Raw genomic sequence first — 16,439 nt, forward strand, 5'->3', positions numbered from 1 at the left:
AAGGCCTCTCTCTGTGATTGAAGGCCTTTCTGTGTTTGAAGCCTTCTCTGTGTTTGAGGACCTCTGTCTCTGTTTGAGGGTCTCTCTCTGTGTTTGAGGGCGTCACTGTGTTTGAGGGTCTCTCTCTGTGTTTGAGAATCTCTCTGTGTTTGAGGACCCCTCTATATGTTTGAGTGCCTCTCTCTGTGTTTGAGGGTCTCTTTGTGTTTGAGGGCTTTATTCTACCCTGTACTCCAGGACCCACATTAAACTCCTTACTCTCTGCACAGCCAATCAGGCTGAAAGCTGTGGGCTTCTTCAGTATTTATCATACTGTGGATACAGGCTACTCTCTGCTGCCAATTTTGCTTTTACACATTTGGATCTACTCCAGTGTGCCTCATCATGACCACTAAAAGGGCTATAAATTAATAAATGATAAACTGGCTAATGACATTTCATGTCAACATCCCAGTGTAATTCAGTCTATTTTTGATTTTAATGCTGTTTTTTTGCACCTGTAGATCACATTTGATAAAAATCCTGTTTTGGAACAGTGGTTAGTCATTATAAGAGGACGTCACAGGAAAGCCTATCCTCTCTTCTTTTTCTTTAAGCCTTTTAACATGTGCGGGACACTGGTTCTGACAAGAAAATCAATCTATCCTCCACTTATATTGTCGTTTTTACATAGCATTAGCAGTTGTAAAAATATATAATTTTGTATAGCTGCTGGTGATGGTGATCTTTGCAGACTTTTTAATCTAAAGCTTCATTTGACCACTGAACTGCATTAGAACTTGGTTTGGGCTGCACTACTCCGACAGATCATAACAGACTGTTTGAATTCTTCCCTTAGGCAAGAGGAAGTGGTGTTTTGGAATCACTGTAGACTACTTGAGAGGAATCCATATTTTTGTTGTGTGTGGCCACCTAGTGTCAGAAATACAGTACTGCTCGCTGAGACAGTAGTGAGTGATATCTTGTCAGTGTCCTGATTAAAACTTGTACATCTTTTTCTTTTTCTTTTTTTTGGTCACATATTGAATTTCATTCAGTTCTCCTCTACATATGGTCAAACCGCTCATGGTTAACCCATAATGACAATAATAAAGTCAAACCCACATATGACTAAATCTCAGTGCTATATTAGTAAATTTACTTTACATTTACATGGAATTGAACAGTTGCTCTTATCCAGAGCCATGTGCAGTACACCAATTTCATTTTTGTATACAATAAAATTTGTACATATTTATATTTTTCAATGGAAAAAAGGAAATTGTTTTTTGCTGCTATGCAGTTGTATGCACTGATTGGATGGTGTCAGTAGTGTTAGTTAACAGGTGACTACCTTCTTTCCAGGCCAATTTGTGCTTTGTGGACATTGATAACCACTCCATTGAGCTGCCAGAGGACTTACCACAGTTCCCCAACAAGCTGGAGTTCATCCAGGAGCTCTCTGAAGTGCTGCTGGAGTTTGGGTCCCTCCCAGAGGGCAGGGGATGCTACCATGAGGGCGTGGCCAAGCACAGAAGCGTCCGGAACAATGACGTGGACAAGTGCAATGGTAACCTGGCGGGCTCGCCCCTCAGCTCCTACCTGCTGAAGGAGAACGAGACGATGGCGCGGCTTCAGGCCCTGGTGAAGAGGACAGGAGTCAGCATGGAGAGGGTGAGAGCAGCGGCTCTGCTGGGAGCACACTGTACTGTGTGCTGGGGGATTATCTTACCTGGGTATGTGTGCCATGGGGAGGCTATATGAATGACTATACATGACATATTGGATATACTTCAAAAGACAACAGATGCAGTAGTTATCTGTGCAGTTGTTTGCATATATTTTGGAATATATTTGCTGACTTTTCTATTTAATAGTTCATGAAATACGGGTATATAATAACATGTTAATATGATCATTTTCATATTGACATATGGAGACTAGTTAAGTGTACAGTAAAAGTTATTTTTTAAATAAGAGTATTGTTTGTTTTATTCCAACATACAGTATATTACTGTATGTATGGGCATGATATTAGTGAGTAGTATAAAAGGCTATTATGTATGTTTTCAAACAGTACCCTTCATGTTGGAGACACAAAATAGATTAAACGAAACATTCTCTTCCCCATAGTGTGGGGATGGAGATCATCTCAAGGATACCCTCACTTTAATTCTAAGGTGTAGAACAATGGTTTAAACTGGAGAATGACCATAGAGTGGGTAGTGGGCAGAGAGCCGAGACCTGGATGTTTCTGGTTTGAATCCTAACTCCGCCTTTAAAATAGATACATTCTGTAAACATCCTGCAGTTCAAACATGAGTTATACAAGCAACATTAGACAATGAGCTACACTGTCTTTGCTACAAATGAATGTCAGTAAATTCTCGCGCAGCAAAGTGATTGATACCTTCATTTTACCCAAAAGACTATAATATGAGTGTGTCTTTGCTCAGCTAGCCAACATTATGTGTTCAATGCTAAAGGTTGAAAAGAGGGTTAACATAAGCCGCGTTTCCACCAAAATTACCCGGAACTTTTAGTCCCAGGAACTACTTTTCAAGGAACTAAAAGGTTCCTTCAGCCCATGGTTGTCTGCGTTTCCACCGCGGTCTAAAGTCCCGCGAAGATTAGGCAAATTAGCCCACTGACGTATGAAAAAGCTACGTTGTCGTCCGTCCATCTGTCCTATGATTTCTTCTGTAACCCCATACTACCACCGAAGTAGCCTACATAGCCTACAACGCGGCTATAGAGGGTTAATGACTTGTCACACTAATGGGAGGATGCAGTTCCACAGAGGACTGTGAGCACAGCTACTGCTGGTTAAATATGTGCTGAAAAAGTTAACACTTTTTGTCTCTGACTCTCTCTCTCTCTTTCTCACACTGTCTGTCTATGCTTTTTTTTCTCTCACCCTCTTCTGCCTCTATGCTTTCTCTCTCTCTCTCTCTCTCTCTTTCTCTCTCTGTTTTTGCCTCTCCCTTTCCATTTCTCTGTCTGACTCTCTCTGTTTTTCTCCCTCAGGTAGATGTTAAGGAAAAGACTGGCAGCAATAAGGACCTGAAGGTTCTGTGTGACAAGGAGCAGCTAAAAATGCACCAGTTGAACATTCATGTGCGAGAGGTCTTCGCTAACCGCTTCACACAGATGTTTGCTGATTATGAGGTGTTTGTCATCCAGCCCAACCAGGATAAGGAGTCCTGGTTCACCAACCGAGAGCAGATGCAGAACTTTGACAAGGTGAGGGGGGGTTGTGGTCAGTCAGACAATTGGACTCTGAGTAGATGTGGTCTGTTTGAGGAATGAACTCTGAGGAGATGTTGAAGTTAGCTTGAGGACTGGACTCTTAGTAGATGTTGAGCTTAGTTTGAGAATGTTGGGAAGTTTGGTTCTGTACCAGGTTCTTGGTTGAATCAGCTCTATGGCATATCTCCTGAGATTAAAGAAACATTGTTTCTTCTTTTCATCTCCTTTTGTTTTTATTGATGTGAGTTTTTGTCCCTTCCAGGCCTCCTTCCTGTCAGACCAGCCAGAGCCCTACCTCCCCTTTCTGTCGCGGTTCCTGGAGACGCAGATGTTCGCCTCGTTCATTGACTGTAAGATCCTTTGCCACGAGGACGAGGATAAAGAGCACGCCCTGCGTGTGTTTGACACGCGTGTGGATAAGATCCGCATGCTGAATGTGCGCACGCCCACCCTGCGCACCTCCATGTACCAGAAATGCACCAACATGGAAGAGTCCGGTGAGCCTCAACACACCCAAACTCCCGCCTCATGCATGTTACTCGCTCAGTCGCCCACCACACTTTTCAGTGATGTATGAGAAACGTTACTGAACATTTCAGTTGAGTTACAGAAATGTATATATCAAAAAGTCCTCTAAAATGAGAACATTATGGCTATTTACCAATTTATTAATTGAATTTAAGTTAATTTCCTGAATTGACTTAATTTAAATGGAATTAACCCCAAACTTGGTGTGTATTTATGGTATACTGTATTTTATCATATCACAATGTGAGACATAATGTCCAGCAAACAGTGGCTGAGTGCCATATGGTTTGTATATTTGAAATTTTATATGTCATTGTGGTTCCTGAGCTAAGTAGCTCTATTGTTTGAAGTGTAACGTTAGTATATACAGTAAGTGTCATACTCTCAAACATACAAATATTGTTGATGTATATGTCATACATATACATTATATGAATTTATAGCACAACTGTGAGCCAGAATCAAATATTAAACCAAGCATTGGTTTAAATAAATATGTACTACATTATACAGTGCAATAAAAAAAGGCTGTAATTCCTACTCGAATCACCTGATATGGTTGTAAATACCCTCATATTAAAGCTGACAGTCTGCACTTTAGCCTCATATTCTTTGTTTCATTTCATATTCAATGTGCTGGAGTACAGAACCTAAACAACAAAAATTGTGTTGGTGTCCAAATACTTAAGGATTGCACTGTATGTGGACAAAGTGTTTTATGCTTCCAGAAGCTCTTCTTAAAAGATGTTTTGTGAAAGATGATCTGGTTGCTTCTATCCCATTAGTCGGGAAATTCCTTCCAAATATGAGGGTGTGTGTCCCTCACCTGACCTTACTGGCTGCTCCAGGTGCACTGGTGCATGCCTGCAGTGCATTATGGGAGGGACTAACCACAAAGCATTTGACAGGCAGTGAGTGACTAGATACACCTGCAACTATGCAGATAGATCATGCAGCACTGGGCTGTTCAATTATGCATGCACTTATCCATTGTGTAGGTTTAATGAATTTTAAGTTGGCCTTTTGAGGCTTAGGATTGATTTGTTGTTATGGAATTCTGAATTCAGTGGTCTGCATTCATACAGTAATAAGCTGAATTATTTGATTTATTTTTTCCTTGTCCTAGAAGCAAGCTTGCGGAATCTATAAAACCTCTAAGTAGATTTAAATGGATTCTTTGGCATTACACTTTTTTTTCATTCTGAAGCAGGAGCCGGGCTGATATTATTTTCATATTAATTTTTCCTCTTTAGTATTAGATTTCTGTTATCATTCCCTGCCTTCAGTCCCTCATGTAGTCTCACCAATGCCCTGCATACTGTAGGCAACTCATCACACAACGCTAGCTGATTTGAACAGTACACACACAGCGCTGGTGCTGGTGCTGGTGGGCGGAACAGCTGGGGTGTTCTGGGTGTAGCACCGGGTGGTGCTGCACAGGGGTGAGGATGAGGGCTGCTGGTGGGTACTGATATATTCTAACAGCTCTTTTCAGTGTGTAGGGGCAGCAGGTCGGACTAGGTGTGCTGATCTAGGATCAGTTTGTCCTTTTTTGCACGTAATGGATAAGGTTAGGGCATGGACATGGGAAACCTGCCCCAGATCAGCACTCCCACTCCCACAGATACATAGTTTGAACCAGGACCCTAAGTAAATTAATTACAGTTTTGAGTGAAGACCAAGGTTACTTGATTAGTTGAATCACTTGTTCAAGTTCTGCTCCCACACTGGCTCTTCTCTGACTATATCGGGGTCACCTGATCTGGGCTGATAAAATTGGGAATCCCTGGTGTGTGCTTGTTGGCTTTCCGGGAGGTGGTTAATGGTGTTCTTGTTGCTATGGAGACACCAGATGACAAGTGATTTTTGGTCCCCCCACAGCAAAGGCCATAGAGATGCGGATGTCCAAGATGGACCACATGGCTATGCACCCCCATCTGCTGGACATGAAGATTGGGCAGGGACGCTATGAGCCGGGGTTCTTCCCTCAGCTACAGGCCGACGTCCTGTCCTCTGGCCCCACCAGCAACAAGTGAGTCTCAGCACGGAGCATGCTGGGAAAACAAGCTTAACTGCTGCTCTGACAAACTAAAAACAGCTGAAGCTCAGCATCTCAGCAAAGCATTTGTGTCTAATGCTCTTTCTCTAATGCTGAAACAGAAAAGCAGGAGCTCAGTAGGTTAAAGCAGCATCTTAGGGAGTTGCAGCACCAGGTCAGTAGATTGCAGCAGCAGCGCAGTAAGTCGCTGTTAAAAGGAACGATCGCTTTACCTCATTTCTGTGCCTGACAGTAATCATCTAATAAATATTTAGCGGCCAGAGAGGACCGCACACAGGGCCTTAGTAAAAACATATGACTAACATTTAACACTCTTCAACCTTCACTGCTCCTACAGTTTGTTTTGATTGGTTCCTCAGTGTTTCCTCCATAATATCAGATCTGGCATGTAGCAGAAATGCATGACATCAGCCAGGGAAATAAACGCCCTTTTGTCTGCAGAATAACTCATGCAGGTTAGCTTGTGTTTGACAGGATAATAAATGCATTTCATTATGGGGGAAGTAACTGAGCACTTTGACGGACAGTGATCCAGACTGTGGTGTACTGTCTGTATGAGAGGAAATGAGGCTGTTTGTGGGCGGAGCCTGTGCTTCACGTTGCTGTATCATTTCCTGTATCAGGTGGGCCAAACGTAGCGCTCCAGCACAGTGGAGACGGAAGGACAGACAGAAACAGCACGCTGAACACCTGTACCTGGACAATGACCAAAGAGAGGTGAGTCCCTATAGTGATGGAAACAATCCCTCCCTCTTCTCACAAACGCACACACACACACACACACACAGTGGATGCATTGGTTTGAATTATTGCGGTTACGGGCTTATTTGGGCTTAGTTTCGTAGCCCGGTCTAATGTGTGCTTTGAATGGAACAGCAAAAACAAAGATCATCAAGCCTTGCCCCCTGGCAACTGTAGTTTGGTGCAGCTGGTCCAACAGGTAAAGAAAAGCTCACCTGTTCTGGGTAGTAGCCTGTAGCAGTTTAGACTTCTCACCTACTGGATGATCTCATTTTCCTGTGCTAGCACTAAGTCTGTGTCAGGCCTGTGTTTATAACTTGTTTTTGTGTGGTGTTGTGTGTTTGTAATGCCGTGTTTGTGCAGCTGTCTTAGACGTGTCTCTCTGGTTGCAGAAGTACATCCAGGAGGCTCGGACTCTGGGCACCATGATCCGCCAGCCAAAACTTTCCAACCTGTCCCCCTCCGTCATTGCACAGACCAACTGGAAGTTTGTGGAGGGGCTGCTGAAGGAGTGTAGAAACAAGGTATTTTACAAGGAATTATTATTACTATTATTATTATTATTAGTAGTAGTAGTAGTAGTAGTAGTAGTAAGAGTAGTAGAAGTAGTAAGTAATAGTAGTAGTAGTAGTACTGTGAAGGAGTGTAGGAACAAGGTATTTTACGCAAGGTATTATTATTAGTAGTAGTAGTAGTAGTAGTAGTAGTAATACTGTGATACTGTGATTGAGATGGTGGCATGATAATTGCTTTTCCTCTCTCTGTGTGATGTTGATATCACTCTGCCTCTCTGTATGATGTTGATATTACTCTGCCTCTCTGTATGATGTTGATATCACTCTGCCTCTCTGTATAATGTTGATATCACTCTGCCTCACTGTGTGATGTTGATATCACTCTGTCTCTCTGTGTTCCAGACCAAGCGCATGCTGGTGGAGAAGATGGGGCGGGAGGCGGTGGAGCTGGGTCATGGAGAGATCAGCATCACAGGCGTGGAGGAGAATACACTCATCGCCAGTCTCTGTGACCTGCTGGAACGAATCTGGAGCCATGGCCTGCAGGTCAAACAGGTAAAAACATCAGCAGCTGAAATGGGTAAACACACCTGAAGGGATAAAAGAGGTAAGTTAGGATGTCTATCACCACTGATCAGTCAGTCAGTTTCCTCGATAAATATATCTGCGCTCCTCTCAGTATGTTACCGTGAAAAATCTGAGCCTATTATGTTTGACCTGCAGTTCCGTAACTGCTTTAGGACAGGTGAGTGGTTTCAGCTGGTAAAATTATTAAATGATGATCACACAGCTTTTCTCATCGTAGATCTGCAGGAGAATGAATAAAAAGGGTTTGGTCATTTTCAGTCCGGATAATGGCCTGCTAATCTTGCATTGCGGATCACTTAGACCGTTCTGTGGTTCAGATAGACCTCTGTGGTTCAGGTGAAGAGTTCTGTGGTTCAGGTAGATATCTGTAGTTTAGATGAAGAGTTCTGTGGTTCAGGTAGAGCTCTGTAGTTCAGGTGAAGAATTTTGTGTTTCAAGTGTTAGCTCACCTGCGGGAGTATCAGCGTTCTGTTGTCCAGAGCAGAACTGCTCCAGCTCTGTCAAGAGCAAGGCTTCATCCTGCAGTCTCTTCAGCTCACAGCCACTGATAGCTTACTCTGTCTCCTCTTCCTGTGCTTCCTCTTCCTGCTAGGGCAAATCGGCACTATGGTCTCACCTTCTGCATTATCAGGAGAGCAAAGAGAAGAAGGATGCCACACCTGCAGGCTCAGGGCTGCCAGGTATGACTTTCAAACAAAAATCTGCAGACACTGCAGCCCTCCAGGGCCAGAGTTAATGCTGCTGGTACTGCGGGGCTGGAGTTTGAGATCCCTGCCTCAGCATGTGTTTCATAATGTGGGTTACATCAGCGAGAAGCACAGATGCAGAGCGAGGCTCATGTTAGATCCACCACCCCCCTCTGCACCGCAGGACTCATCCAGGTCTCAGAGAGAAGGAAGTCAGATCCCGGCATCGCCATGCCCCCCCTCAAAGTTTCCCTGATCCAGGACATGAGGTGAGTGGCTCTCCATGCAGTTTGAGTGGTGTGCATGCACGCACACGTGCACACAAACACAGAAACACACACACACACATGCGCGCGCACACACAAACACAGAAATACACTCACGTGCACATACCAGCGTCTGCAGAGTCACTCTCTGCAATCTCAGAAGGGCCCTAATGTGGTTATGTGGTCACAGCATTTTTGCAGTTGTCCCAGAGTTATATGGTTTTGTCCCTGGGTTATATGGTTTTAGTGTAGTAATGGGTAAGGAACTGGTCTTGTAACCGAAAGGTCTCAGGTTTGATTCTTGGGTAGGACACTGCCCTTGAGCAAGGTACTTAACCTACTTTGCTTCAGTATATATCCAGCTGTATAAATGGATGCAATGTAAATGTTATGTAAAATGTTGTTTAAGTCGCTCTGGATAAGAGCATCTGCTAAATGCCTGTAATGTAATGTAATATGGTTTACTGCCACCTTGTGGTCAAAATGTTCAAGGTAAATTTAACTTGTCTGCTGAGAACTGCTGGCTGCACCAGTGGATGTAATTTCATAGTTCTTGTCTTACAGAGTGAGCAACCTCAGAGTCTTATGGATCATTATCCGTTTATTAATCACAGTCCTGTTTCCAGAGCCAAGTGAGACAGACACACTCTCAGGACAAAAAACTGTCTGAATTCACCCGCTCACTCATTCATTTAGTCACTCGTTCTCTGAACGTGCTCAAGTAACATTGTTCTTCATTTATTTTCCTGTCACAGAGTGATCATCATGCACCAAGAATCTTGACATGGTTGATAAATCACCAAACAAAAACTGTAAATAATCAAATCAACATCCAGCATACATCTACTATCTGGAATTTTTCATTGTTATCTGACAGTTGATGAATGCCAAGTGTCATTTATTTCAATAATTACGCTTTCTTTAAGAAATGGCCCTTTTGTTGAGAACAACAAAGGCAGTTCCTATAAAGACTGCGTGACCACCAGAGGAAAATCAGCTGTGGGCAGAGCTGTGTACTAATGACAGCAAAGAGAAAAGCACTAGGTGTGGGTGTGTGTGGGGAGAGACAAGGCAGCCGTGCGTGTAGACAGTGTTGAGTCAGGCAAAAGGTCATTCTCATGTGTAGCGTGAAGGAGGCACCCCCTGCTGTGAGACTGTGTGTTACTTCCAGCCTACTTACCAGACCCCCTGCAGCCCACTGTAAGAGAGACTAAAGTCTGTTTCAGTTCACTGGTCACACGCACACGCCCACGCCCACACGCATGCATGCAAGCACAAATACGCATACATGTATTATATACACACGCATGCACGCACGCACGCACATACATATACACACACACACACACACACACACACACACACACACCCAGACACAGATACACAGACTAACGTGCAAGCACATAAATGTGCACAAACATTCCAAATCACATGCACAAACACAAGTATATGTACAGGCATACACATACACGCAAATATGCATCTACACACACACACACACAAACTCACACAAGCATGTATGTATGCACACATACATTAGCATATCATGCCCACTGCAAACCTGTTTACTACCTGTACTACTCTCAGTTCAACCAACCAACCAACCAACCAACCAACCAACGAGCAACCAACCTACAACCCGCAGATAAGGGAATTTTGTATGTAGCTTAACTGATGCTACCTTTAATGGCAATATTGAATTACATTTGTATGGAGCCTTTCATGAATCTCGAAGCGCAGTGCAATGGCGGAGGGGGGTGTTGACTTACCTCCATCACCATTGATCTTCCCCCTCCACCTGTCTGATGCATGGCAGCCATTTTACGCCAGAAAGCTTTGCTGTACATCAGCAACCACTGCCACTTCAGAGGAAACTGACAATGCCATTCCCCGCCCCCTCTTACATCATGGGAAGTAATCAATAGTCTATTTTTGGCTCTCCTCTGGTGCCCACCCTCACCAGTGCATCTCCTCCTGCCTGCTTTGTGGGTAAGCTGCAGTGTGGTAGAACAAACCAGGGCTCACGTCTGGCTGAAAGCACAGCCCTGCTTTGTGGAGTGTAGGAGGGAAATGGACTAATTTGAGCGTGAGGAGGGGGAAGGGCTGGGGGCACTTAGAGAGCAGACAGCGCTAGCTGGCACAGGCGGAGTGTAAGGGATGCGTCTGGACACGTGGGGCATGATAGTGGCTGTGAGGGGTGGCAGGAGGCTGCTCTGCTCTGAGCTGTGCTGTTTCTCTCCCCTGCCCTTGTAGGCTCACTCACACTTGGGCTTTGTGTTTAAAGTTTAAAGAGTAGCTCCAGACAGAGACCTGTCACTCTCACTCTCACTCAATCTTAACTAAGGTTCTCCAGTCGCCGTGGTGACGGGAGAACCCTCACCAGGCCTGACCCAGATTCAAGTCTAGGTGCCTTGTGGGGGAGACAGGCAGGATCCTCGGTCACCCCCTTCTGATTGCTGTTCCTCCCTCCCTTCCTCCCTGCCCTGCAGGCACATCCAGAACATGGGCGAGATCAAGACCGATGTGGGCAGGGCCAGGGCATGGGTACGGCTCTCCATGGAGAAGAAGCTGCTGTCCAAACACATCAAACAGCTTTTGTCTGACCATGAGCTGACCAAGTGAGCATCCCCTGTGTGTCTCCTAACCGAGCGGTTGCCTGTGCAAGCGTCTCAGAGCCCGGTCCTGCAGTATGTTAGCACACAGGAGTCCTGTGTGCTAACCCTAAATGCTGCAGGATGGGCCACCGAATATGAGCACTAGGTGTGAGGCTTTGTTTACAGAGTGAATCACTGTCTGTGTTATATTGGTTTTAGGGTAAGGCTTTGACTGGGGCCATAGATCAAATGCCTATATGGAGCCAGCGGTCTACATGTGTGAACTTTGTTTGGCTGAATTGAAACCTGTATAGTAATAATTCTGAAGACTACATGGGTCATTCTTTCCTGGTGATGATATGGACATGGTAGTGAAGGCTGGGAGTTCCACCTCAGTGCTAAATTAATGTCCCCAATCCCTCAGGTACACATTAATGCAGAGAAACATTTTAAGAATTCATTTAATTAATATATGAGCTCTTTTGAAATATCAACACTTTTCAGTCTGCCATTAAAGTTGAATGAGGGCTTTTAATTATTTACGGGATAGCTGTGGTGAACTGGGTCACACCCCTGGTATTTCCCCTTTGAAAAATCGCACATTGTCTGCCCACTCCCACACATGATATCTGTACCTTTTCATTCTGTCTCTGGCAGTCTCTGGTGCTGTAGGGCAAAGAAAAATACCAGCAATTATCTTTTTATTATGCTATCACAGCTATCGGGAGAATATTTACAGTCTTGTCTCCCTGTGGAAAGATCAAAAGAAGGTATAATTTTTTTAAAGCGTACAGGAATCTTTAGATCTCTTCTGTTTTAGATGAGGCATTGGGAGACCCATTGAAATAAGCGTGCCTGTTGACTTCCTGTTGTGTGTTGTGCTTTTGAAGGAAACTGTACAAGCGCTATGCCTTTCTGCGTTGTGATGATGAGATTGAGCAGTTTCTCTACCACCTTCTGTCCTTCAATGCTGTGGACTACTTCTGCTTCACCAATGTCTTCACTACTATCAGTGAGTACAGCGCTCCTGTGCTACTAACTCAAATTGCACTCACAGCTAAATTCCTAACTTACACCAGAGTCACAAATCTACTCCAGGCTTAGACTACACTCACAACTACACTCCTTAGACTACACTCACAACTACACTCCTTAGACTACACTCACAACTAAATTCTTTACTTAAGCCATTCCCAAATTCCAATCCCAACCAAGACCATGCTTTGCCAATGCCAGCTTTGAGTTGTTGCCCTTTATTTGAAGGCTTCTGCTGGCTTAGACATAAACCCACAGTGGCAACTCCTAATTAAAAAATAATAATTATATAGCACCTTTCAGGCATGGAGCACAGAGTGCTTTCCAAAGCAGATAAAAATAAGGTTTAAAATTATAACAGGGTACAATAAAAGCAGCACAAAAGGGAAGAATGAACAGCAAATAAAATAGCAATATAGAAGAATAAAAGGCAATACTAAAACACATAGAATAAAACAAAGAACTAAGCACAGTAAAAGTAAAACATAATAAAACAAAGTTAAACAAATTATAAAACAGTAGCGTTATGACCCAACAATTAGGAAGGAAAAAGCACAGCAACTATTTATCAGTCATTGCAGAAGGCGGTTTACAGAACCCCTCTTGCTGTATTTGACCCTTTAAATGCCGTTATACCCTCAATAATGAACTGCAGATATGTCCGCAGTGCTCCTCTAAAGAGCTGCTCACGAGAGCATTGTGAAATACCCTGATTCATGTTGGCCTGACTGGCTGTTGCCAAGTGTGGTGTGAACTCTGGGTTGAGATGAATTTATAGCCACTATGTTCTTTGATGTATAGTATATCAGAATTTTATAGAGAATCTAGTTCATAACTAATAACATTTGTATAGCTCATGGTTTGATTCTATGCTGTATTTTGAATCCTGTTTGAGATTGTATCCACAGTTTTGCAGTGCTGTACTGACAGGTTTTCCCCTCCCCAGTGATCCCATACCATGTCATCGTCATTCCCAGTAAGAAACTGGGAGGGTCCATGTTCACCGCCAACCCTTGGCTTTGCGTTTCTGGGGAGCTGTCTGAAACTGGGGTGCTCCAAGTCCCCAAGAACAGTCTGGAGATCACCTTTGAGGTGGGCAGGGCCTTTAGTTTTAGTGTCAGGTGGGGCCTGCAGTGAATGGGGATGGGGCCTGCAGTAGATGGGGATGGGGCCTGCATTGGATGGGGATGGGACCTGCAGTGAGAGGGGGATGGGGCCTGCAGTGAGAGGGGGTGGGGCCCACAGTGGTACTGAGTGGGACTACACTCTCAAATACTGTCATATTGCTGCAATGTCCTAACAGTGCTATGAGAACCATTGTGTGTTCTGGTATGGCTTCATGCATAAGATCCGTCTTGAAATTATACTCTTGTCTTTTGATTTGTGTGAGGAAATTCAATTTGGAGCCAATCAGAACTAATGTGACGTTGCATTTTCAGATACTAATTATAGTTGTTATGGATAATGTATATAATGAAAATAGCAGCAAATGAAGTTAGGGAAGGTAACAGCACAGGCTGAAAAGGGGCAGACAGCCAAGGCCACTCAAGTTGTGCACAAGACACACCTGGGTATGATACTTTAACTCTTTAGACACCAGTATATATACCAACGTATCTGCCTCTCCGACTGACAGAAAGGTCTTCTTTCTTTCTCTCCTTCCCTTCCTCCCTCATTCCTTCATACAGTGTCAGAACCTGGGCAAGCTGACCACAGTGCAGATGGGACACGACAATGCCGGGCTGTATGCAAAGTGGCTGGTGGAGTGTGTCATGGTGAGGAACGAGATCACTGGACACACCTACAAGTGAGTACAGGTTGTCAGCCTTGATTGACATCTGGAGGCTGCTCTGGTGTATTTAGATAGTTTTGTCGCATTCAGAATGACTGGTTCAGGGGACATAGTTACAGGCCAATTAGTCTCCTTTTAGGATATGTACAACTGAATTATTATCATTCTCTTGCATATTGTTTGGCAAAAATATATTTGTTTTTTTTACTCTATTGCTTGTATGTTATGCATTGACAATATTTACACCATATGTTTCATGCCATTAAAGCATATTGTATGTAACGGAATGGAACTAAATTGATTTGAACTGATATGTATTAGTCCCGCTTTGTTTTAGTGCCTACTAAGGATGACATATTCATATATATATATATACAGAATGATTATGAATAGAATGTTTTTTCATATATTTTCTGTTTTCTGATAGAGTAAATGTGATTAATATAAAATAGACTTGTGAAGCTGCCATCCTATATCAGTCTGTGTGTTTGGGAGTGAGCCTCTCAGAGCTTCAGTGGCCTCTCTCTGCATGTGACATTTATCAGGGTGAGGGCTCTTGGTACAGGCTCTGGGTGTTCTTTGCAGGTTTCCCTGCTTGTTTGTTCCCATGTGATTTTAACCCTGTGTCAGTTTGACCCGTGTGCATTTGCTCTCGAGTGTTTTACACTGCATAAATGCTTTGGGCAGATTCCCGTGCGGGCGCTGGCTGGGGAAGGGTGTGGACGATGGCAGCCTGGAGCGGGTGCTGGTGGGGGAGTTGACCATCCCCAGTGTGGAGAGTGAGGACCGTCTGTGCCGGACGCCTCCCATGCAACAGTCCCCTGGAATGATTCGGAGGTTGGTCACCATCTCACCAAGCAGTAAGCCAAGTAAGTAACTCCACAGACTAAACCAACTTGGGGGGGGGGGGGGGGTGGATTACACCAACTAGAGAAAGGCAAAGAGGGTTTGAGGGGGATGGATTATGAAGACAATTTGTGATACAGCTTTAGAGAAAGGATTGAGGTTTTGAGGTTATAGTCTCCTTTTCTATAGTCTTACACATTTCTCTCTTCCACTGCAGAGTTAAATACTGCCCAGATCCAGGAGGGAGTAGGAGAAGCCATCAATGGCATTGTGAAGCACTTCCACAAGCCAGAGAAGGAGGTGAGCTCCAGGAACTAGGCTCTGAACTCAAGCAAGTGTTCATGGGATTGCTTTAACATTGTATCCTGTGGGACATAGTACAAAGGTCTACTCTTGAATGTCTCAGTGTAAGATGACAGTCACACCCATCTTTTGTTCTCCCTCCCTCTTTCTCCCTCTCTCCCTCAGAGGGGCAGTCTCACCCTGCTCCTGTGTGGAGAGTTTGGATTGGTCTGGGCACTGGAGCAGGTGTTCCAGCATGGGTTCAAATCTCCACGTCTCTTCAAGAATGTCTTCATCTGGGACTTCCTCGGTACGAGCTCTCATAACAGCAAGTGCTAGTTTCATTTGACTGTCCTCATTGACTGAATGTGATTAAGTAGAAAGAGTTTCCCTCTGATTTTTGCTGGTAGTTTATCTGGTAATGTTGCCTTTATTGCTATACTAGATATATGTATTTTTCTCATTATTGAGCGGTCACATTTGGCACAGTTATACCAGAAGACTGATCTGATCTCTGCCTCAAACATGTCAAACTCATTCTACTAATTGTTTGTTGGGACCTCTATGGCTGTAGTTTGGAATATCAGAGCATTTCTCATATCCATGTTAATTTCTGCTGAACAACAACCCCAGAAAAGGCACAGACATACTTTGAGAACCTGGAGCTGAAGGAGATGTCACAGGAGGAAAACTGGGAGACCAGGGTGAAGAACTTCTGCCACGCCATGCGTGCCATCAGCAGCTCCCCCCGGAACATTGGCAAGGACGGAAAGTTCCAGATGCTGGTGTGTCTGGGAGTCAGGTAAGCTCACCACACAAACATCTCACACAGACACATGGGTTTGCTGAGTTTAACCTACAAACATTTTCACTTGCCATAAATTTTTCATTATTGTTGAGTTGCTTTTTATTCAAAAATTTTGACACGTGAACCAGGTAATTTGATATAGTCCAGTCAATTTCCTTTAGATTACATTTTTGAGAACTGTCTCTGTATGAACAGATTTTGTTGTGTGGAAACTTGTGAGCTATTTGGCTCTCAGAATAGAGTTTTCATCATGTGACAGGACTGTGGGGCAGCGTTATGGGACAGCTCTGTGATTTCAAGCTCAGGCTTGTCATTTATCAGGCTTTAATAATAAAGGGGTGACTCCTTCCTCTGTGCCCATGTTAGTGAGTCATAAAGGCTAACATATCTGTCTCTTTGCCAGCTTGTGTAGGACACCAACACCTGCTAGAAATTGGTCCAGTGTTTTTTCTATCACAAGACAGAATTATG

At 43.9% G+C, this 16,439-nt stretch overlaps 1 protein-coding gene across 4 annotated transcripts in view; it reads left to right on the plus strand.

Annotated features, from left to right (window-relative positions):
• Positions 1-16,439, plus strand: part of LOC118215708 (DENN domain-containing protein 5A-like) — a 36,159-nt gene that overhangs the window by 17,530 nt on the left and 2,190 nt on the right. For 2 of the 4 annotated variants that reach the window (XM_035396668.1, XM_035396670.1), the window contains 17 exons: positions 1,345-1,653; positions 3,007-3,222; positions 3,491-3,725; positions 5,638-5,788; positions 6,439-6,532; positions 6,949-7,080; positions 7,474-7,626; positions 8,252-8,339; positions 8,530-8,614; positions 11,101-11,229; positions 12,096-12,217; positions 13,187-13,332; positions 13,929-14,047; positions 14,720-14,901; positions 15,096-15,178; positions 15,347-15,470; positions 15,785-15,962. In XM_035396668.1, the coding sequence (XP_035252559.1) occupies positions 1,345-1,653; positions 3,007-3,222; positions 3,491-3,725; positions 5,638-5,788; positions 6,439-6,532; positions 6,949-7,080; positions 7,474-7,626; positions 8,252-8,339; positions 8,530-8,614; positions 11,101-11,229; positions 12,096-12,217; positions 13,187-13,332; positions 13,929-14,047; positions 14,720-14,901; positions 15,096-15,178; positions 15,347-15,470; positions 15,785-15,962 (2,546 nt within the window). The remainder of the gene's footprint in view (positions 1-1,344; positions 1,654-3,006; positions 3,223-3,490; positions 3,726-5,637; positions 5,789-6,438; positions 6,533-6,948; positions 7,081-7,473; positions 7,627-8,251; positions 8,340-8,529; positions 8,615-11,100; positions 11,230-12,095; positions 12,218-13,186; positions 13,333-13,928; positions 14,048-14,719; positions 14,902-15,095; positions 15,179-15,346; positions 15,471-15,784; positions 15,963-16,439) is intronic. The other 2 variants (XM_035396669.1, XM_035396671.1) reach the window with 1 other exon arrangement.

This window comes from Anguilla anguilla, chromosome 16, assembly GCF_013347855.1.
Source record: "Anguilla anguilla isolate fAngAng1 chromosome 16, fAngAng1.pri, whole genome shotgun sequence".
In the NCBI taxonomy this organism is placed as follows: Eukaryota; Metazoa; Chordata; class Actinopteri; order Anguilliformes; family Anguillidae; genus Anguilla; species Anguilla anguilla.